The sequence below is a fragment of the Pelophylax lessonae genome (assembly GCF_965119305.1).
Source record: "Pelophylax lessonae genome assembly, chromosome: 1".
Taxonomy (NCBI): domain Eukaryota; kingdom Metazoa; phylum Chordata; class Amphibia; order Anura; family Ranidae; genus Pelophylax; species Pelophylax lessonae.
In genome coordinates, this window is record NC_138768.1 from 454,355,380 (window position 1) to 454,380,397 (window position 25,018).

Genomic DNA, 25,018 nt, shown 5'->3' on the forward strand with positions numbered 1-25,018 from the left:
TGCAGCGGACAGATCGGACCCCTAACTGACTTTTTTGACACTTTTGGGGGGACCAGTGACATTACTACAGTAATCAGTGCTAAAAATATGCACTGTTACTGTAATAACTGTCGTCTCTGTCCCACAGGGCTCCTCCTCTGACCCGTTGTTGACTTACCAACAGTCCCATTCACTTTAATGGGGCGGCTGGTGATGTGGCAGTGACACAACAAGATGAGGAACACGGCGGCAGCAGTTGAGTGGATGCCCGCTAACAGACATGATGGATCTGATATGATAGGTTCTCTTTAAATGTAAGGACTTATTCTTGCTGGTAGTTAGTGTGAATGCATCAATGCCAATAAGCGAGGGGGTGGGGGTTTTTGATCTTAGGGTGGTATGAGTAGGTTTTGCCTCCGTCCCTGTGTCTTGGAATAAAGAGGGGGTTTTTTGGTGTCTCAAGCCAAAGTGGTGGGACTTTGTGGGCAAGTAAGTATCAATTCAAAATGAGTAAAAAATGTATCTCAAATGTACCCAACACAAATGCTCACATCATTGATATATATATTTACTTTTATTTATCTTTATGTATTATTGGAATAAATTTAGATACATTTTTTACTCATTTTGAATTGATACTTACTTGCCCACAAAGTCCCACCACTTTGGCTTGAGACACCAAAAAACCCCCTCTTTATTCAATGCCAATAAGCTTCTATCTTCAACGTGTTCAATTAAGCTTTGACAAATTACCTGAAAGCTGATTGGTTTGTATGCAGAGCTGCACCAGATTTTACAATTTCCAGTTTTAGTAAATCAATCCCAGTGTGTGCCCAGGGACAAGGTTTCCCCCGGACTTCTGGCTGCACACAAATGGCTGCAGCTAATCAGGCAGTTTGTATGCGGCTATAGTATAAAGCCTGGTTCACACTGGTGCGACATACGCTCCGACTTTGGGAGCACATGTCGCATGATGTGTACAGATCAATGGTTCCCTATGAGAGCCGTCTTAATCGGTCCAACACAAGTCGCACTGGAATTGTTTTGATTGGTCAAAAGACAAGTCAGACAATCTCAAAGTTGGAGCAAAATCGTATGCTGTTCAATCTAGACGGATGGAAGTAGGACCGACATAGGACTGATGTCGCAGGGCAAAGCTGGATCGACAGTCATACAATGTGAACCTGGCCTTAGGGTTCATTCACACGGGCACCTCCTTGTTACGGATTTCGCTTGCTCAGCGGGAGTTCGCTCGCTGATAATTGCTGATCAGGTGGATGACAGGTCCGTGTCCTCTAACTGTGCAGAGTTGACATGGACACAGTCCTGCTCTCTTCTATGGGGAAATCGGTTGGAAACAGACCACCTGTCCATTTCCATTTGATCCTTTTTCATCCACCAGACAGATGGAAAATAGGACCACCATCCGCCTAGTTTTTGTAGGCAGGATCGGATCAGATGGCGGCAGGTGGACATCCGCCACTCCATAGAGGAGATTGAAGGGTCCGATCAGGTCCACCTGAAAAACTGACAGGCGGACCTAATCGGACCGCCCGTGTGAAAGGGCCCTTAGGATGTTTAATTGCACACTATTTACAGATATGCACCCATGTGAGTGTAGCCTTATAAAGGTTGAAAAAGCAATACATGTGCATGGTCATCCCACCCCTAAATAAAAAAAATAATAAAATGTTTTGAATAGTATGCTTTGCATCGCTATGTTTCTGTTATTTGTGAAAAGTAAAGGATTATAACCCAGGAGTGCAGAGATGATATAGAGAATTAGAATTCTGTATGGGCCCATTTCTTCAATACAGATGAGTTGTTTCTTTGTGCTTATGTGAGAAACTGTAACTTCATTGTCCCGACACTCAGCACAAGCTTTACAACATGCACACGGTAAGCAGGCTTGAATCAGCTTAAAGCGGAGGTAGTCATACCACAGTGGTTAACAGGATGTATGCAGTGTTAGCGTGGGCTGTCAGACTCAAGTGTGTAATGCACAGCAACAATTCATGAGAATTTCCCCTTACATTCTTTGACAATTCCTATTTATCATCTCTAACAATGGGGGTTTTGTTTTGTATATGAAAGTACATATTATTATTTTTTTTTTCCTCCTTTCCATTCATTTTTTTTTTTTAAGAAATCACTGTAGAACTACATTTGCATATTTAAACAAAGGGAATAGCTCCGAAAGATCACATGGACTTACAGTATCTCACAAAAGTGAGTACACCCCTCACATTTTTGTAAATATTTTATTATATCTTTTCATGAGACAACACTGAAGAAATTACACTTTTCTACAATGTAAAGTAGTGAGTGTACAGCTTGTATAACAGTGTAAATTTGCTGTCCCCTCAAAATAACTCAACACACAGCCATTAATGTCTAAACCACTGGCAACAAAAGTCAGTACACCCCTGAGTGAAAATGTCCAAACTGGGCCCAATTAGCCATTTAGCCATTAGCTGCTTTAACCTCCCTGGCGGTATGATTGTTTCTGATTTTAGGTGCTGAAAGTGGTACAATTATTTTGCATGTAGTGCTTAAGGACGAGCAGCCTAAACCAACTATTTACATATGATTTTTTTTTACTGTGCGTTCTTCTTTATAACATCTTGGGTATGATAAAGTTTGAAACACAAAATCATAAATTATAATATAAAAAAAAAACTATAAATAAGTTAAAGTATAATATATATATATATATATATATATATATATATATATATACAGTGCCTTGCGAAAGTATTCGGCCCCCTTGAAATTTTCTACCTTTTTCCACATTTCAGGCTTCAAGCATAAAGATATAAAACTGTCATTTTTTGTGAAGAATCAACAACAAGTGGGACACAATCATGAAGTGGAACGAAATTTATTGGATAGTTCAAACTTTTTTTAACAAATAAAAAACTGAAAAATTGGGCGTGCAAAATTATTCAGCCCCCTTAAGTTAATAATTTGTAGCGCCACCTTTTGCTGCGATTACAGCTGTATGTCGCTTGGGGTATGTCTCTATCAGTTTTGCACATCGAGAGACTGAAATTTTTGCCCATTCCTCCTTGCAAAACAGCTCGAGCTCAGTGAGGTTGGATGGAGAGCGTTTGTGAACAGAAGTTTTCAGTTCTTTCCACAGATTCTTGATTGGATTCAGGTCTGGACTTTGACTTGGCCATTCTAACACCTGGATATGTTTATTTGTGAACCATTCCATTGTAGATTTTGCTTTATGTTTTGGATCATTGTCTTGTTGGAAGACAAATCTCCGTCCCAGTCTCAGGTCTTTTGCAGACTCCATCAGGTTTTCTTCCAGAATGGTCCTGTATTTGGCTCCATCCATCTTCCCATCAATTTTAACCATCTTCCCTGTCCCTGCTGAAGAAAATCAGGCCTAAACCATGATGCTGCCACCACCATGTTTGACAGTGGGTATGGTGTGTTCAGGGTGATGAGCTGTGTTGCTTTTACCCCAAACATAACGTTTTGCATTGTTGCCAAAAAGTTTGATTTTAGTTTCATCTGCCCAGAGCACCTTCTTCCACATGTTTGGTGTGTCTCCCAGGTGGCTTGTGGCAAACTTTAAGCAAAACTTTTTATGGATATCTTTAAGAAATGGCTTTCTTCTTCCACTCTTCCATAAAGGCCAGATTTGTGCAGTATACGACTGATTGTTGTCCTATGGACAGAGTCTCCCACCTCAGCTGTAGATCTCTGCAGTTCATCCAGAGTGATCATGGGCCTCTTGGCTGCATCTCTGATCAGTCTTCTCCTTGTATGAGCTGAAAGTTTAGAGGGACGGCCAGGTCTTCGTAGATTTGCAGTGGTCTGATACTCCTTCCATTTCAATATTATCGCTTGCACAGTGCTCCTTGGGATGTTTAAAGCTTGGGAAATCTTTTTGTATCCAAATCCGGCTTTAAACTTCTCCACAACAGTATCTCGGACCTGCCTGGTGTGTTCCTTGTTCTTCATGATGCTCTCTGCTCTTTAAACGGACCTCTGAGACTATCACAGTGCAGGTGCATTTATACAGAGACTTGATTACACACAGGTGGATTCTATTTATCATCATTAGTCATTTAGGTCAACATTGGATCATTCAGAGATCCTCACTGAACTTCTGGAGAGAGTTTGCTGCACTGAAAGGAAAGGGGCTGAATAAATGTGCACGCCCAATTTTTCAGTTTTTTATTTGTTAAAAAAGTTTGAAATATCCAATACATTTCGTTCCACTTTATGATTGTGTCCCACTTGTTGTTGATTCTTCACAAAAAAATTACAGTTTTATATCTTTATGTTTGAAGCCTGAAATGTGGCAAAAGGTCGAAAAGTTCAAGGGGGCCGAATACTTTCGCAAGGCACTGTATGTGTGTGTGTGTATGTGTGTGTATATATATATATATATATATATATATATATATATATATATATATATATATATACATGTGTGTGTGTGTGTATATATATATATATATATATATATATATATATATATATATATAGTACAGTAAAACTGCAGGAAAGGGCCCTGGGGGGCAAACTAATGTCAATTTATTTTATTTTGTAATGTAATCCAATAGCATTACAATATATCAGTGTGTTTGTGTGTTTTACTATTTGAATTTGCCGCCGGTTCCACCCCCCCCCTGCGAGCGTCACGTCGCAGGAGACGGAAGCCGGGGCTCACAATATCGGGCAGAAGATCCGGCCGCCGTACACTGCTTTATGCTAGTGCTTGGTGGTAATGCATGGTTAACCACTTAAGCCCCGGAAGATTTTACCCCCATTCCGACCAGGGGGTATTTTGCGATTCGGCACTGCGTGATTTTAACGGAGAATTGCGCGGTCGTGCGACACTGTACCTAAACGAATTTGGCGTCCTTTTTTTCCCACAAACAGAGCTTTCTTTTGGCGGTATTTGATCACCTGTGCGATTTTTTGATCACGCGCTATAAACAAAAAAAGAGCGTCCATTTTGCAAAAATAGCAATATTTTTCCCTTTTTTTTTATATGAAATTCCCCCAAAAAAAATGTAAAAATCAAAATTTTTTAAAATTTTCGGCCAATTTGTTTTATGCTACCTATGTTTGGTAAAAAAAATCGCAAAAAGCGTATTTTGATTGGTTTGCGCAAAAGTTATTGCGTTTACTAACTAAGGGAAAGATTTTTGTCATTTTTGTTGTTTTTTTTTTTAACGCGTAATGGCGGCGATCTGCGATTTTTTTTGCGGTACTGCGACATTGCGGCGGACAGATCGGACCCTTGACTGACATTTTTGACACTTTTGGGGTTACCAGTGACATTTCTACAGTAATCAGTGCTATACATATGCACTGTTACTGTAAAAATACACTGGTAGTGAAGGGGTTAACTTTATTTGAGAGGGAGGGGCTGTGTGTGTCCCTAGGGGCGTGATTCTAACTGTGATTGGCTGGGGCTTCAGCTGTATGCAGAGTGATCAACGGATCTACATAGTAGATCCAGATGATCAGCTCTCATACAGCGAGGAGAATGACAGGCAGCTTGTTTACACAAGCTGCCTGACTTTCTCCCTCTCCCCCGCCGATCGCAGAGTGGCCGGCGGACATCGGGTCCGCCGGTCACACGCGCGGGGGGGTCCGTGACCACTCGGGAGCGGGAGCGCGCCTCCGGGGGCGCGCGCTCGCTCCCTAGACCCTCACAAGCTAGTGACGTAGACCTACGTCACTTTGCCTGTGAGGGGCTGACCGCCGACGTAGATAGTCGTGCGGCGGTCGGCAAGTGGTTAAAATGTTTACTGCATGCTATCAAAATGCATGCAACAGTGCAATCAATTGTCATTCTTTGTGGTGTGCTGCATTAAAAAGTGGTACATGTCTGTTTTTTTATTTTTTTTGTGAATTTTGGTGAGTTGGAAGCCCATTCAAAATTCCTATTTCTATATTATGCATATCTGTACCTCACATTAAACACATGCACCATATGAATTGATATTGAGCCTGGTCTGTTTGCCGGGAGCAGCTCTATTGTAAATAGCTTATATAGAGCACGTTGTAATATGTTGGGCCTTCTATATGTGCTATATGAAGCATGTCCCTTGTTTATATCTCCTGATAGCTGGTAACTAAATTTAGACTTCAGGGAATAGCACAGGAAAAGTGCTGAGGGTTACAAGAGGTACGATTACCTCCCATCCTAAACATAGCAAGCTGACAGCAGAAAAGAACCTAGTGACTCCCCGTATATCTATGCCCACAAATTGTAAACTTTCATTCACACTACATCCTGACTAGGGGCATATTTATATACAGTAGCTCTGGTTCTTTTAGTGGGGTTATCAATGACATTATGTAGTCAATGGAGAAAGTCTCTTTCATTCCATTGCAGAACAGCTGTGTGAAGATACTGTCAGATTTCTTGGCACAGATGACTTCAATCATTGCGAAGTCTCTGATTCACTAAGCATGACGTGTCCCAATTATTCACTGCAGAGCAATTCCTTAGGCACTAAAAGCTTTCTGAAGACTCATGTGCATTGTGATTTTAGCTCAAAGGCCCTCTTAATGCACAATATTTTCTTCAGCAGATTTCTTTTTCGTTACCACAAATGTATTTTATGTATGTGTTCAGGCTCTGAACCTATAGTATGTGTTTCTTCATCTCTTTACAGCCATTTAGTAAATGGTGCCGATTGCGGCCAAAAGAAGCAGAGAAAGTTCCTGAGAGTGCCTGGAAATTCCTTTTCTACTGTGCATCATGGTCCTATTGCTCGTATCTTCTCTTCTTCACCAAGCACAACTTCTTTCACGACCCACCCTCTACATTCCGCGGTATGTGTAAAGATGTACATATGGAAACTTTCATGGAGTTTTCAGTTTCAGGGAACTCTAGGATTCCTTCAGAGGTTGCTAGAGGTTCCTTGACTAAACTCTATCGAAACCGCTAATGTAAAAGTCATTGTTCCTCTAGCTGGCCACCAGTATGAGGGCCCTTGTCCTTCTAACATAAATGTAAGGGGCTCTTTTCTGCTGACCGCCATTGTAAGGGAGGCCATAGATGATGTGGTTTTCTGGTACCTCAAAAATCACTTGACTGGCTGTGTTGATGGGGGAATCCCTACTGTGGAGCTATTGTGTTCTCCCGATTTGGGGGAATTCAGTGAATATTGCTAGCGGTTATAGCCACTTGCAATAATCGTGTGTAAAAATCTGACATGCTGGGTGTTCCAATGGATTGATGGATGGACTTGGGACTGCTCCCTGCTAAACCAGCCGAGATTTGAAGCATCTATGGCCAGATTAATGGAGGCACTTCTCCTCTGATCTTCAAAATAGGGGGCACTTTCTACCACCAATGTAGAGGAGCCTGTGTCCATTGACATTAGGCTACCTCCAATCCATCACGTTTAGGTCCAGAAATACAGTCCTTTTCCATTTATTTCAAGACCTGGACAGACGCAGGGGTAGGTGGATGTAAATAGACACAACCGCCTGCCCATAGACCTGCAGGGAGCTTCCAATCAGGTCCACCTGTTGATTTTTCAAGCCTGTGTGAAAAGGGACTGGTCTCTTTAAAGCAGGGGTCTTCAAACTACGGCCCTCCAGTTGTTCAGGAACTACAATTCCCATCATGCCTAGTCATGTCTGTATTGTGTAGCTAGTCATGTCTGGATGTGTAGTTTCGCAACAGCTGGAGGGCCGTAGTTTGTGTCTATTTACATCCACCTACCCCTGCGTCAGTCCAGGGCTTGAAAAATCAACTGTTTTAAAGGGTAGATGTTAACTCCTGTCCACCCCTCACTTCTGTTTGCTTTCTTTCAGGAACTTATGCTGGGTTCACACTTATCCGAATTGGATGCGGGTTTCCCCGCATCCAATTTTAATGACAGGAGATTGTGACCGGCTCTCAATGGAGCCGGTTCACACATCTCCAGGGCTGCCGCGGAGCTCATTGCACAGGGGTTCTGTGAGCCTTTGTCTCCGTTTCAGGCCTAAATTCAGGCAAAAATTCGAACCTGATTCCTTCCTGAAATGGAGAACAGGGATGCACCGGACCCCTGCTGTGAGCCGCATCGGTATTAGGTGTGAACCCAGCCTTAAACTTACTAATACCAGACATGGAGCAGCTGGTTCTAATGTATTTCCACTCTTGCAGTCAAATTTGAGAAAGCCCCATTATGTTTGTTACGCATTTCCACTCACAAACCATACCTAAAATGTTTTTTTTTATTTTTATTTTTTTTATATTTTCTAGATGTTTCTCAGGAAAAGGTGTCATGGCTGACTGCTAGGTTTTTTAAACAGTGTCTGTCCTGTTTAACACACAATGGAACCCTTTCTTAGGGCAGACAGTGTTTAAATTTAGTTACAATTGTTAATGAATATTTTCCTGCACAAAGCAAACAGATAATCATGGCAAACACAGCTGCCTATCCCCATTATAAACAAATAACTATGCATTATTTTTCCGTGCTGTAAGTTGTAGCATAGAGCATAAAAATGCTATTTTGTCATATGCTTTAATTACCTTAATAAAGCACCTTTTTGTGAAAAAAAAAAAAAAATGATAAGCTGCAATTTTCAATTTTTTTTTTAATGTATGCTATGTGCATGGGGGCATGTGACAAATATAAAGTAGGTTAGAGGTAGGCAACCTTAACAACATGCAAGAGATCAAAGTTTACTGGGGTTTGGTGCCCCCTGTTTTTAAAGAAATTACCTAGCAAGACCTAGCTAAATAGTAGGAACAACTTAGAAAAAAATCTAATAAAACAAATGGGGGGTATCTAAGTCTGCCCAAATGGGTAGAGTTAGAACCAAAGGAGATTTAAATGTGCCTCTAGAAAAAAGATCAATACAAAATACTTACATTTTCTAAAAAAGATACCAAAGTTTATTAGATGTATTTAAAAATATGTAACATACACACAATACATAAACAATGTATGTGATAAGGACAAGCATTACATATATCGTGAAGCAGACCATCGAATCATTGCATATTGATGAGCCCACAGGGGCTGTGTTGTTGATCAAACTGATGCTGGAACTACGCGTTTCGCTATAATGCTTTGTCCGTTTCTAGCTGTTTGAGCAGATTCATAATACATATACAAAGATAGTCCTCAATCACTGGTCAGTGTAGGTTAGAACCTATTAAGTGGAAGGTGTATGTATAAATCACTTGATAACCTAAAACTGGGGTGTAGCCGGCAGCTCCCCAATAAAAGTGGTTGGCGAAAAACTTCTTCGTGTGATATAAGTTCAGACAGTGATAAGTTGCTGTATGCACATTCACTGATTATTGTCCAAAAAAGACAACAGCGAATGAAGGGGGGGGGGGAGGGAAGTGACAAGGAAGGGTGAAGGAATCCAAGTATAATTGGGAAAGGAAAATATTCCTCCAAAAAAGGATTACATCTATAGTGTGGTTGTTCAATCTTTAAGTTTAAAGAGCCATCCTTTAGAGGATGGTCTGGAGTATATATATTAATGTGATAATCCGTATATCCTTCCGATAGTGGTGCGGACCGGCCCGATTATACTTGGATTCCTTCACCCTTCCTTGTCACTTCCCTCCCTGCACCCCCTTCATTCGCTGTTGTCTTTTTTTGGACAATAATCAGTGAATGTGCATGCAGCAACTTATCACTGTCTGAACTTTTATCACACAAAGAAGATTTTCGCCAACCACTTTTATTGGGGAGCTGCCGGCTACACCCCTGTTTTAGGACATCAAGTGATTTATACATACACCTTCTGCTTAATAGGTTCTAGCCTACTCTGACCAGTGATTGAGGACTATCTTTGTATATGTATTATGAATCTGCTCAAACAGCTGAAGCCTGACGAAGCATTATAGCGAAACGCGTAGTTCCGGCATCAGTTTGATCAACAACACAGCCCCTGTAGGCTCATCAATATGCAATAATTCGATGGTCTGCTTCACAATATATGTAATGCTTGTTTTTATCACATACATTGTTTATGTATTGTGTGTATGTTACATGTTTTTAAATACATCTAATAAACTTTGGTATATTTTTTAGAAAATTATTTTGTATTGATCTTTTTTCTAGAGGCACATTTAAATCCCCTTTGGTTCTAACTCTACCCATTTTGGCAGACTTAGATACCCCCCCCCCCTTTTCTTTACACATTTTTTCCATGGGGAAGGTGCCAATCTATCCTAGGTGATTTTTCAGCCAATCTCTCCCCCTCCACAACCAATCTAATAGAACAAATATCATAGTAAAAATATTAAAGAATCAGGGGGACCCCCCTCAGAGCCCCTGATGAAGTCACGTGACCCGTGACATAACGCGTAGGGTGAGCGGAGACAGCTGCGGACTGGAACTGGCATTATATATAATTTTAAATTTAAGCTTGTTTGAATCTTTTAAAATGTAAGTGCATTGAATTTTAAATAGGACATTTTTAAACCATCACAATACTGCACCATAAGAGGCTATCTACCCATACATTAGAGAGGCATGCAGGCAGCATTAACCGGATTGGTTATTAACGGTACAATATCCCACGTATTGGGTCCAGGAAAAGGTACCAACGAAGGGCCCCCCCAGATGGAGAGAGGAAGAGGTGATCACCACTCCTAACTGGAGAGGATAATCATATATGCGCTATATGACACCTAATTTGAGATGAGAGTTCTGAGAGCACAGAGCACTAGGGTGGCACAAAGTGTATGAGGATTTCAGGCACCCACACGCAATATGGAGAAATCACAGTGACCCCTTTTGACACAATTATCACATAATTAAACACATTGGATGTATTTTTATTTTGCTTGACTTTTATGTATATGAATGTTTGACTCATTAAGCTGGGCAACAACTTATTGCTGAGAAAATTATTGCATTAATCGATGGTAACCTTAGCCTTTATTTGTTTAATTTGAGCACATTTGTATTGTATTAGCACTCAGTGTGGAAACGCACATTGATGTCAGCAGCAGCTCCACATCAATATACACTATATTGTCAAAAGTATTGGGACACCTGCCTCTACACGCACATAAACTTTAATGGCATCCCAGTCTTAGTCTGTAGGGTTCAGTATTGATTTGGCCCACCCTTTTAAAGCTATAACAGCTTCAACTCTTCTTGGAAGGCTGTCCACAAGGTTTATGAATGTGTCTATGGGAATGTTTTAACATTCTTCCAGAAGCGTATTTGTGAGATCAGCCACTAATGTTGGACGAGATGGCCTGGCTTGCTGTCTCCACACTAATTCATCCCAAAGGTGTTCTATTGGGATGAGGTTAGGACTCTGTGCAGGGCAGTCAACTTCCTCCACCCCAAACTCACTCATCCATGTCTTTATGGACTTTGCTTTGTGCACTGGTGCGCAGTCATGTTGGAACAGGAAGGGGCCATCCCCAAACTGTTCCCACAAAGTTGGGAACATGAAATTGTCCATAATGTCTTGGTATACCGAGGCCTTAAGAGTTCCCTTCACTGGAACTAAGGGGCCAAGCCCAACCCCTGAAAAACAACCCCGCACCATAATCCTCCCTCCACCAAATGATTTGAACCAGTGCACAAAGCAAGGTCCATAAAGACATGGCTGTCTGTTATGGCTGCAAAGGGTGGGCCAACTTAATATTGAACCCTAATGACTAAGACTAGGATGTCCTTAACGTTCATATGCGTGTAAAGGCAGGCGTCCCAATACTTTTCACAATATATATTTTGACAATATATAGTATATCTTTTGACACCTTATATCTTCACATTAGGTAGTGCAGGAGTAACACATCCAATATTCTTAAGTTCCAGTAAATGCCGCTGCTGCTCCTGTCCAGGTTCCCTGGGTCAAAGTAGGTGTTAGCCCAATTTGACTGCAAAAGTGGAAATAAACTTTACGGCGCCGGAACAATTACCAGTTCCAACTCATCTCTCCTATTCATCTCTATGGAGCTTGTAGTCACACCTGCATACTGCAGCACAGGTGTCTGGAGAAAAACTGAATCAACTTTATATTTTGAGAACGTATGACTTACAAGAAAGGAAAAGTTGTCATTCCCTTTATTAGACTTGTTTAGCATTGACATGTGTTTTAGTAGAGGTGGCTATGTACACGCAAAGATTCAAATCATATAGGTATAATAGTTACAAGTTTTATTTTCTTCCTTGAAAGGGTTGAAGATTTTTAAATATAAGTTATGTGTCCTTTTTAGATGGAAAAAGTACTTTGTGGAGTTCTCCTTTACAGCAAACCCATATTTTTTCCAATCAGGTTTGCTTTTTTCCACCCCCGCATATATTAGGTTTCTTTAGTTCCCCTGCTGCTCTTTTCAGAACTGGGAGACATCCAATACTTTTGGGTATAGAGAAGCATGTGACTAACTCCATACTTCAGTTCTGGGCTAGTAAGTGTTGTCAAACATAAACCCCTTAGCCCTAAATGAACTATGTCACTGAGGGCTCATAGCCTACACTGTGATTTCCTTTTGCTCCCTGCAGTTCAACGGAGAAGCAGGGAGAGAGAAAGAAAGGTAAATATATGCATCTTTGGTGTTCTGCTTTAAAAAAAGAAAACCTGTTGCTGAATCTGATTCACATTAAACTGATCTCTGTTTAATTTTTTTTGTGGTCTTTTGCTGAAACTTAGGTTGGACATCAGGAGCAGATGTTCCCACTGAAATTGCCCTTCTGTATTTGGTTCAAGGCAGTTTCTACGCACATTCAACATACGCAACCCTATATATGGATGCATGGAGAAAGGACTCCGTTGTCATGATTCTGCACCATTTAGTCACCTTTACACTTATACTTTTCTCCTATGCTTTCCGGTAAGTTAAATATTGGACCTGTACCAATCTGAAAATATCCTTCCACACTAGCCTCAGGGCCAGATCTGATGTGGGGGTGCAGTACAAAAAGTCAAGGAGGCAGAGGATGGAAGTTCAGAGGGGCAGTGTACAAGGGGGTCAGCAGGGCAGAGGATAGGGTCAGCAGTTTGTAGGACATTGTACAGAGTCCATTATTTTGTAGTGGCGTGTCAAAGGGTCAGTGGGGCAGTGTACAGGGTGTCAACAGGCTAGAAGATGGAAGGTCAACAGGGGAGTGTACAGGAGTTTACAGGAGGTTAGTAGGGCAGATGACAAGGGATCAGTAGGGAGGAGGACAGGGATCAGCAGGGCGGAAGACCGGGGTAAGTAGGGAAGAGCATAGGGGTCAGCAGGAAAGAAGACAGGGGTCACTGCTGGCAGGACAGAGGACAGGGGTCACTGTTGGCAGGTTGAAACACCGGGATCACTGCTGGCAGGGCAGAGGAAAGGGTCATTGCTGGCAGGACATGGGGACAGAGACTCAGCAGAGCTCCTCCCCCCACACAGCACATAGCTGAGATTGGATTCTCTTTTACACAGTCATGATCTACACAGTGTAAGGCTGGCTGTTATGTTGCAATTCTGACCTGTGAAATTCCCTGGTCAGAATGACAGTGCAACTACAGTAGCCAGCTACACACTGTGCAGACTGTGGCTTTGTGTAAAGGAATCGGATCTCATCTGTGTGCTGTGTGGGGAGCAGGAGTTATGCCATCTGTGTCCAGGTTGTGTGCAGTGCAGGAATGGAAGAAGAAGAAGCTCAGTGGTTGGGCACAACATCCAGAAAGGCATATGAAGACTCACTTTATCAGCTCTTCTGGTGTATTAATATACACAGTGAATTCTATCAGCACTAGTATTGTTTTTAACTACAAAAAAATGTATTTATTGTATGATTTTCTTTTAACATTTGTTACTTAATAAATTGTTTCATTTTTTATTACAAGCTGTTGCCTGTACAGTCTAAAATTGTCCTTTGCTTGCTTTCCAAAACCCTCCAGAAAGAAAGAAGGGGTAGGGGTCTTTGGGGGGGCTATAACTGGGCTCAGTCCACAGATAGGTGATACGAGTCAGCCCTTGGCTTCTCTTAAGTCTTAGATATTTCAAGAGGGAGATTTGGGTGTTCCTACCTACCTTTTGTGTGTTCCAACTCACTCCTGTTGCATTCTTCATGATATAAAATAAATAGCATCAAACAGTGTGGGAACACCTCATATTGGCCACAGCAGATGTTCAGACCCAGGAACACAAGCGCAGATACCTCACCAACAGAGTTCCCAAGTCATAAAATAAACTTTTGTTTGGTTTAGCACTTCGTTGTCTACCAAAAACTGAAATATCAGCTTTGGATGGACTGATTCTTTAAAGTAACCCTGGCAATAAATATCACATTTCACAAGACTGTAGCTATTCCTAAAAAAGAAGCAAGTGAATATATACCTATCCTGCACTGCAGGGATGCTGATCGGATTGAGAGAAATCCCTGACTGAAACCTGAAGGAAAACTGACAATTCCGGGAGTGTCAATTTCCTGGGTCCCTTACAGTGTTCTCTTGTTTCTTCCTCTGACCTACACATCCAGTGGTGTATTTAGGTTTTGTGCTGCCCTAGGCCTGACTAAACTTGTGCACCTCCTAATTTAAATATGACCCACTCCTTCCTGTAAAGGCCACACCCCTTCCTGTTTATGACCGACCCTGTCATCTGTAAACCACAGACCATAACCACAGTCTATCAGTGCCCATCAGTGTAGCTTCATCAGTTCCCATAAGTTCAGCCTCATCAGTGCAGCCTTATCAGTGCCACCTCTTTACTGCCCATCAGTGCAGCATATCAGTGTGGCCTCATCAGTGGTCACCAGTGCAGCCCCATCAGTGGCCACCAGTGCAGCCTTATCAGTGCCCATTAGTACGGCCTTATGTCACGGGATTAGTAACATTACTCTTTTAAGATATTTGGACTTGTGTTTGTTGCCACTGATTGTAATTATAGGATTATTTCACTTATTTGTATAATAAATAGGAAGCCCATAGTCATTATACAAGTAATGAAATATTTTTTTGCTGCCCCCCTGCAAAGTGCCGCCCTAGGCCTGGGCCTTGTTGGCCTAGGTCAGAATACAGCACTGTACACATCATCATAGGACCCAATCCACTGAGCACTGCGGGGGACCCTGAAGTTCAAAACTGCTTTTCTTTTGATTTCCGCTTGGGATTTCTCACAAGCAAAGGGAGAGGTTTACTAAAACGGGTGCACACAGAATCCAGGGCAGCTGTGCATAGTAACCAATACGCTTCTAACAATAACTTGTTCAATTTAGCTTTGACAATACAACATAGAAGGTGATTGGTTAGTATGCACAGCGGCACCAGATTTTGTGTGCACCAGTTTTAGTAAATCTCCCCCGAATTGTAAAGCCTCGTACACATGATCAGATTATCGGACAAATTTTGGTCCGTTTTTTGTTGCATGCTAGTCTTGTATGGAAAGTGAAGAGGTTACTTTCATAGAAATATTCTCGTACGACAGAATTCAACTTCAGAAGTGATGTCATGTTTTGTTTTGTATTGTTTCTTTTGTTTCCGAGCATGCCTAGTCCTGCTCTTACGATTTTTTTCGGACGAAAACTGTACTAATTAAACGAAAATCGGACATTGTGTTCACGTACGATAAAAATTTTATAGGGTGCACATCCAGTTTTTGTCGTACGAAAGTTCGTAATCGGCTGCCGAAAGCACCATACTAACAATCCGAAAATCGGCAGATCGTTTGTCAGACGAAATTTTACTTCCAATTTTCTTATCCTGTGTACGGGCCTTCAGTCTGATGGTGTGAGCAGTGGGAAAGGTAAGTAATTATTCGCTTGTTTCTTTTCTGGGTATGACTATTTTTAATTTTATTACATAATAACAGGGTTGCTTTAACTAGAGACAGATAGACCAACAGTGTCACATTATATTGTATATTGTAATAGTTAAGATAAAGCCATTTAAACTAAATGTATATGCTGATGTTGGAGTTTCTGTGATTTGTGAGCCAGGAATAGAAAGGTGCAGCCCTGAACAATTGCATGATTTATGAAGTCAGCAATAGCATTTGGCTAATTACTTTGTCTAAAATTAATGTGTACAGTATATAGTTTTGGGTGTGTGGAGTAGTACTTACTGTATGCCTTTAACCACTTAAAGTGGTTGTTAAGCTACTACTATAAATAAATGTAATCCATCTACTCTGTAATATAACACTAAGTGCTCCTGTGCTTATCTTATAAAAAAATATGCTGATCTATACCTATATCAGAGCAGCTCCCAGCGATCAGCTGATCCCTGGGCTCTCTCCTCTGCCCGGCTGACAGCTCAAGTGGGCAGGGCTGAGCACTGCCACTTACATCAGCCAGGGAGGGGGGGGAAGAGAGGGGGAGAGAAAGAGCCAAGGGGTTACGTGATCGCTGGGAGCCGCTCTGATATAGGTACAGATTGGCATATTTTTTCTATAAGACAGGCACAGGAGCACTTAGTGTTATATTACAGAGTGGATGGGATTATTTTATTATAAATATGAGAGCAGCAGGAGAGTAGGGGCGGGGGCTGACACAAGTAGACAAGCAGGGAGGGGAGGGGGGAGGAGGACACAGGAGACAGAAAGGAGAGCTGCAGATGATGGAGGCAAGTACACTGACCACGGTATCAGGGCTCCGTAGCTATGATATCATGATATACAGTGGCAGTTTACAGGGGGAGGGTAGAAACTGGCAGGATCAGCCAGGTTTTTTAGGTAGTATGGTGTGCCAAATGACACAGCACAAGCACTGTGCTGTATAACATACTTTAAGGAAACAGTATCTGTTTTTTTTTTTTTTTTTCTTGTTTTTTTTTTTTTTTTTGGGGGGTAGCAAATGCTTTAACCTGGCTAGCGGTATCCCCGAGCGTGGCTCGGGGTGGATTTTCCATGCTGTTATCGGTATCCCCGAGTCACGCTCGGGGTGGATGGGCAGAGCGCGCAGCGGTCTCTTACCTTCTCCTGGCGATCCAGCGATGATCTCCCATTGCTGTGATCGCCAGCCGTCTGAGATCCCCGCCGCTCGTCCGTCCTCCGTCGGTGTGATGACTTCCTAGTTCCGTTCCCTGCAGCAGCAATGCTGCATGGGAGCGGAACTAGGGAGGGAAATTTCAAACATTGAACGTTGCACAAAACACAAACACACACATAACATTTATAATATATATATATATATATATATGTACTGTATGTATGTATGTATATATATATGTATGTACACACACACACATATATATATATATATATACACACATATACACGTCTATATACACGTATGTGTGTGTGTGTATATATATATATATATATATATATATATATATATATATATATATATATATATATATATATATATATGTAATGCATGAATTATAATCTAATCAATAATATAATTTTATTATATAATATATATATATATTATATTATATATTATATAATAAAATTATATTATTGATTAGATTATAATTCATGCGTTTGTGTTTCAAATTTATCACATCTGGGATGTCTACTAGACAGTGGCGTAGCGTGGGGGGTGCAGGGGGGGGCGGCCGCACCGGGCGCAACATTTGGGGGGGCGCATCCCACGCCAGTGTCACTCTAGCAAACTTTAAAAATTCTTCCTAGCGTGTCACTTCAGCCGCCGCCATCTTCAGGCTAAACGATGGCCAGTCGGCGCCCTGTGATTGGGCCAACATTGTCATGTGCGGCAGCGGGGCTGGCCAGTGGCAGAGCCCCGCCTCGCTTCTGGAGCCCGCCTCGCCGTCTTCTAAGTCAGCCCTGCATGTGCCTCCGTCCCGCCTCCTCTAAGCTCTCACAATCCTCCCCGACCCGCCCCCTGTAAGGGCTCGATGACGCGGTGGTGTCCTCTGTGTAGTGGGCAGTGTAGTGTAGTGGGCAGTGTAGTGGTCAGGTAGGAATCAGGTAGGTCATTGTAAGGGTCAGTGTCGGGGACAGGTAGGTCAATGTAGTGGCCAGTACAGGAATCAGGTATGTTAGCGTAGTGGACTGGTAGGTCAGTATAGGAATCAGGCTGGTCAGTACTATTGTAGGAAGGGACTCGGGGAGTACTAAAAGTCCGCAGGTTAGGGGGCGCAAATTACTTGCCTTGCCCCGGGCGCTGACAACCCACGCTACGCCACTGCTACTAGAGACTTGTTTTGGTCAGGTTTAAGTCAGTAATTACTAAGAATTGTAGGCCTATAATACAGAACGCCAAATTTCCATGAAAAGAATTGTACCGCTTTTGGTACAGAATTCCTGACATAATCATACCGCCAGGGAGGTTAAGGATCAGAAGGTTTTCACCCCCTTAATGACCAGGCCATTTTTTGCGATACGGCACTGCGTTATTTTAACTGACAATTGTGCAGTCATGCGACGCTATAACCAAGTAAAATGTATGTCCTTTTTTTTCCCACAAATAGAGCTTTCTTTCGGTGGTATTTGATCACCTCTGCTGTTTTTTATTTTTTGCGCTATAAATAAAAAAATAGCGACAATTCTGAAAAAATAACAAGATTTTTTACTTTTTGCTATAAAACATATCCAATAAAAAAATTTAAAAAATCAAATTTTTTCATCAGTTTAGGCCAATATGTATTCTGCCACATATTTTTGGTAAAAAAACAATCCCAATAAGTGTATATTGATTGGTTTGTGCAAAGGTTATCACATTTTCAAACTAATGGAAAGATCTATGTCATTTTTATTTATTTATTTATTTTTTACTAGTAATGGTGGCGATCAGTGATTTTTAGCAGGACTGCGACATTGCAGCGGACAAATAACTGACACTTTTGGGGGCACCAGTGACGTTACTACAGTAATCAGTGCTAAAAATACGCACTGTTACTGAACTAATGAAACTGGCAGGGAAGGGGTTAACACCAGGGGCGATCAAAGGGTTAAATATGCTTCTAGGGAGTGCTTTCTAACTGTGTGGGGTATGTACTCAATAGATAAACACAGAGACCTGTGTACCTAAATAGTAGGAACTAGGGGTGCACCAATCCGACTTTTCTAGTACTGATGCCTGGCTTTGCGTATCTGTCAATACCGGTACTATTGTTTGGTTATAACAATTGTGCATTCAAAATCTAAAATATTATGTAATCAAAGTCAAACTCAGAATTAAAAACAATAAAATGTAACCACAAGAAAAAAAAACAGTTTATTGCTTGAACATACAATAGTAATCAAGCAGAAAACAGTATTGAACTTTGCTGTAATACCACCTCCCCTCCGGATCGGCCTGTGGATCTGTTAATTTTACCGATCCCAGATCCAGCTATTTTGCCAGTATCGAGGCCGATATCTGATCCTAATATCGGATCGGTGCATCCCTAGTAGGAACACAGGATCCCTGTGTTCATCTGTGACAGGACAATGGTCTGCCTTGTTTACATAGACAGGCCACCATTCTGTCTCTATGGGGTGCGATTGTGGGTGGCCGGCGGACATCGCATCCCCTGAACCCGCTGACTGGCTCCCCGTCTGGCCAATCGCACGTGTGCGCCCCCACTGTCTGTTACACGGAACTACGGTTTAAAACGCATCCAAGTTGCATATATGTGAACCAAACCTAAGGGGAATTGTACCCAAGAAGATAACGAACAGGGAAAAATATCTGGTCCCCAGGGCAGGATATTAGCTTTGCTCATAAGAGGAAACTGTGACTTTGATCCATTACACTGTAGGATAGCTTAGGAAGACATGTTTGGAATCAGCACTGGGGTATAAGGTAACTGGTGCACAATGTACCATTTAACCACTTCCGCACTGCTCACTAGAGCTCTACTGCGGCAAAATGGCTCGATAACGTCTGGCGACGTAGACCTACCAGACATTCCCCTCTCTCGGCGGCGTGTCAAAAATGTCAGCCAAGGGTCCGATCTGTCCGCCGCTATTTCGCAGTCCCGCAAAAAAAATTGCAGATCGCCGCCATTACTCGTTAAAAGCCGCGAAAGGTGAAATTCCGCGAAATAGAAAAACCCTATTAAAATGCATTGTAGGCATGATTTTTTTACTGTCACTGTACGTGTAGAAGCATTTTAAGGTCTTTAAACACACTCATTTAAACACATAAAAGATACTTAGAGACAGAGCAAGAGCTATGAAAAACACAAAAATCTTTCATTTTGAGGTATGGGGAACCAAATTGTTGTTTTCAAAAAATGTATTGGGGCAATGTTATACAGTCTGGTCTATTTAGATACAACTATATCTTTGAGATAGAGTCTGGAAAGTCAATATGTCGCATAGTGACTTTCCTCCAAATGCATATTGGTTATTGCCCCCGTTATCAGGTGTTGGAAATTGGATCTCCTGTCAGTCTTTTGTAGTGAAGGGTGAAAGCAGCTCCATTTGTTTTTATGAAACTCTGGTGATCAATACTAGTTCAACGGAGGACAGGAAACTCTACTGTCAGTCTGTCAGTGGAGGAAAACATAAATAGAAGTAGAGCAGTATATACTGGCTAGAGTGCATGGGTGGTCCTAAGCTTAAACCCGAAGGGTAACTACAATTTCCTGAAGAAGTAAAAAAAAAAAAAGAAAATCACATATAATTGCTGCACAAGCCATGTTTTACTTTAATGTTATTAAAAATTACCTTTCCTCTTCATACTGCAGTGCTGTAATTTTCTGTAAAATTGAATGCAATATGGAAACCTGAATTCGTTCTGTAATCCATTGTTTACAGAACTCCCCCTAAATGTAATACAATTTAGGTTTTAGGCATCCCCAGCAACAAAATTGTCATTCTTGGTGAGATACTTCCTAAGGGTTAATCACTTCTAAAGGGATGCTGACAGCTTTTATCATAGCAACAAATTGGCAGACAATATGACAGCTACAAGTGAGCAATTGTGACACTATATGGGCAAAAAATGGACAAATGGACAATCATGACAATATGGGGGTTATTTACAAAAGCTGGAGAGTGTAAAGTCTGGTGCAATTCTGCATAGAACCCAATTAGCTTCCAGGTTTTATTGCCAAAGCCTAATTGAACAAGCTGAGGTTAGAAGTTGATTGGTTACTATGCACTGCTGCACCAGATTCTGAGTGCTCCAGTGTTAGTAAATCTCCCCCTATGTGGCAATGACAATCCCAGGGACAGTAACAAGAATAAGAAATGAATATGACATACTCCAGTCCTGCTGCTTCCTCTCCTTTGTGGAAATACTAGTTCCAGTATAAATGCTGGGACATGTAGTTCCATACTAGAACTCATAGTTCCAAAAAAGACATAAAATTAGGTGTATCAGACCTAACAGAGCAGCCTGAGGTATAGACCCGTTTTCCCTCCTCAGTCCTCTTTCAGAGAGACCCGTGTTAGTAAAAGCTGCTGTTTGGCTGCACTAACTTGCTCCTTACTATGATAGAGCGGAAGATCTTTCACTATTGACTTCATGGCATCTCTGGCAGGATCCCATATAAGTAGTGTAGTGGGTGGGGCTTAGAGTTGTTCCAGTGTAGAGCAACAACATCATGGAGTGTAGGTTAGGAGACAGTGTTCTTGCCCCCCCTCCCCCGACTACCCCTGGTGTGCTGGGATCATTTAATAAGTGCACCCCTGACCATGGAACATTGGACTTATGTAATGCCCTTGAAGATGGGTAAAGACTCTTACAATTTTTATTGGTATGTTTGCTTGTGGTTTTTAGGCAGCATCACGGAACTGTATCTCGCAAACATTCAGTAAAAATCGTGGACGTTGCTTCTGGCTGGATTGACATTAATTACAAGCGATGCCTGGAACATTGCCCCACAGTTGGACCTTTTTTGGTGGACATTGCCCCACAGTTGGACCTTCTTTGGTGGAAATCCAATCCACAGTTGAACCTTCTTTGGTGGGTTTAGCTCTGAGGAAGAGAGTGCATCTCCCGAAATGCCTAAGCTTGCCTATTGAAGTAAGGGCTTGGCTTTGCTGACATCGCCCCACAGTTGGACCTTCTTTGGTGGACATCCAATCCACAGTTGAACCTTCTTTGGTGGGTTTAGCTCTGAGGAAGAGAGTGCATCTCCCGAAATGCCTAAGCTTGCCTATTGAAGTAAGGGCTTGGCTTTGCTGACATCGCCCCACAGCTGGACCTTCTTTGGTGGACATCCAATCCACAGTTGAACCTTCTTTGGTGGGTTTAGCTCTGAGGAAGAGAGTGCATCTCCTGAAATGCCTTAGCTTGCCTAATGAAGTAAGGGCTTGGCTTTGCTGACATCGCCACACAGTTGGACCTTCTTTAGTGTGATTTGTTTGACAATGCTATTATAGAAGCACTTTTGTGAGTATGTTTTAGTTGTTTAGTATAATAATAAAGTGTAGTTTGGTAATACATTAGGCCATTGTGTCCTCCTGTCTATATTTACGTTATTCACAAGCAATGGTTAAGTGGAAGCGCCTGAAGTGGGCCAGTACTCAGTAAAGCTACAGTTGGCTGAATTGGTGCAACCCATAAAAGGATGCACTGATGGGATATACAGGATTCTGAATACAAGTGTAAACCTGGTCGACCAGGAGTTGGTGATGGTTAATGGAAAGAGGTGTACTCTACTGTCCTGGGAGTGGACGCTTCAACCCCAACATAGATTTTCTATGTGATCTTACAAAAAAAGGAGCTTTAAACTTTGAAACAAGCTTGTCAAGCTGTGCCAGTGACATATTTCATCCTTGGTTTATACCGTGAACAGTCAGGAATCATTGCAGTAACCTTTCAATCACAGGAGCAATTCCAATATGGTGTGTAAGAGGAATATACCACAGGACCCCTCAACCAGAACACACAACACAGGACCCAGGTGCACGTAGTCTGCAACAATGGAGTCAGAATGCAAGGCTTAGTGAAAGTGTGACTCTGACAGCTCTTGACCAAGGGAATGGTGTCTTGGGGTTATAGCATGTCATCTATACACACGTTGGACAGAACAGTAGTTCTGCATGGGCTCGGGCAGGTACAGTGCTTGAAATCAGCCCAGGAGAGCCCTGTACTTCTGCAGGCCCCACAGTGGAGCAGTGACCTTGTGGTACCCTAGAGCCCTGCTTACTCAGAGAGGAGCCAGAAGTGTGGCTCTCTGCTGTACATATCAGAATATCTAATTTGAACTCCTGAAATAGTAAATTATCTACAATATGTGATTGTATACCCTCACCTTGTAAAACAGCCCATTTTAGGCACAAGATTTGTGTATAGATATAAAAAAAATTATAAATACCTTTTCCCCCTCTTTTTTTATAAGTGATCACTTTCCCACTGATCTTAGCTGCATAAGAGCTGGGGGAGGAGAAACAGCAGTACACTGAGCTTCATAGTGACTGGCTGTGCGGGGGGGGGGGGGGTTCAGGAGAGGTCTGATCATTGTAGGAGCTAGAGAACTGACCACGGTGTGTTTTCCTGCTTAGTGTGGTCATTTTTCTAATGGAAAGCAGAGGGGCTGGCAGGAACACCGGGGATTTCACACAAGGGAAGCAATACAAAAAGAGTACAGGATACTTTTTCATACAAGTACATGGTACAGCAGGCACATATCAGGAATATGAAATGTTGGCTTTACATATTCTTCAATCATAGAATTTGCTGTGCCTGGACTTGGGCTTTAATGTATATTAAACAAAACCCTGATTACATTTCTAGGCAGCCAGTTAGAAATAGAAAAGCCTAAAAAACGTAATGTGGTTGCTGTGAGTAACTGCACATTATGACAGCGCTCAGATCTGTATGTAAATGCAGACTTTGTGACATGAGTGTGCTAATCTGAAGTCAGCCATACTAACATGACCTATTTTATTAGGGAGACATTTGTCCATCCCTGCATTTCCCAACTACTGTTTGTCTAATTCCTCGTTTCCACTGAGTGGTACGCTACGGTACTGTTCGGTTCAGTAAGGTACGGTTCGGAACGGTACACATTGCGTTTCCACTGCCAATAGTACCCTTTCATGATAGGCGTAGTGTAGCAGGAAAGCTGTGATAGACGATTCTCTGTCAACCAATCAAAGTTCTGCAGAGTGTAGCTCCACCCTGTTGGTACGGTACTAATGTGCTTGGTACCCCAACGAAAGGGTACCAAAAAAGTGGTACGGTACGGTTCGGAATTAGGGTACCATTCATAATGGAAACGACATAAATAGCGTACCGTACCGAACCGAACCGTACCAGAAAGCTCAGTGGAAACGAGCCATAAATGGAAATTGGAATCACTACCTGAAAATTAAGGACATAAAACTGCATTCTAATTAATCTGTGAACTGTAGCACTTATATGTCGCATACCATGTGACCTTTAGGAACATGTGTAATGGTCTGACATTGAAAGCTGATATTCAATATATGGAACTTTAAAATTGCTTTAGCCAGTAGGAAACTCTTAAACAGGATATGATTACCAATCCTTGCCAAATGAGTACCTAATCAGCCACCTCCTATTGTATTAGAGAGGACAGTACTGTGGGATAGGGCAGTGTTTCTCAACCTTTTTTCAGTAGAGGCACCCTTTAAAAATCATGGAAATCTTGAGGCACCCTTTAAAAATTATGGACAGTCTCGAGGCACCCCATTCTAAAATGTAAAAAATATTCTAATAGTTTTACATAATGCAGCAGCATCCAAACCCATAGAACACCCAATGTTAGAGAGAATTTAGTCTTCAAAAGCAAGTACACTTTTGAAAACTGGTCCTCACTAGTACTCCAATGTTTCTTTTCTTACTCAGTTTTTCTCCATCATTCAGCTAATGTGACCCCAACGCTGATGGAGAGGGGGTACAAGGATGCTGTGCAGGCGGATTACATATTCCATATTAACTGATGATGACATTGGTCATTAGGACGCCAGCAGCTAGAAGGTTGTATTGGTGCACAATAAAAACCTGTGGCTTTTTGTAACTAAAAGGCAGGCTTCATCCACACGCTGGCTGGCTTGTATACAAATTTTAGGCAATGTTTAGGCATTTTGCCAAGGCACCCCTAAAGAAACCTCCAGGCACCCCTGGGGCACCCTGGTTGAAAAAGGCTGGGATAGGGAATAGATGTTTGGTGTCCATTAGCACCATAGTTATTAATGGAGTCAGGCTCTTCATGTAAAGCAAGACCTTAAAAATTCCTTATCGCTTGCCGACCACGCACTGTAGCTTTAGTGCTACAGTGCGGGCCA

General features: G+C 41.9%; 1 protein-coding gene across 1 annotated transcript in view; it reads left to right on the forward strand.

The window, feature by feature from the left end:
* The window catches only part of CERS1 (ceramide synthase 1), a 74,403-nt gene that overhangs the window by 25,769 nt on the left and 23,616 nt on the right, over positions 1 to 25,018 (forward strand). The window contains exons 2-3 of the mRNA XM_082243057.1: positions 6,636 to 6,795; positions 12,598 to 12,778. Coding sequence (XP_082099183.1) covers positions 6,636 to 6,795; positions 12,598 to 12,778 — 341 coding nt within the window. The remainder of the gene's footprint in view (positions 1 to 6,635; positions 6,796 to 12,597; positions 12,779 to 25,018) is intronic.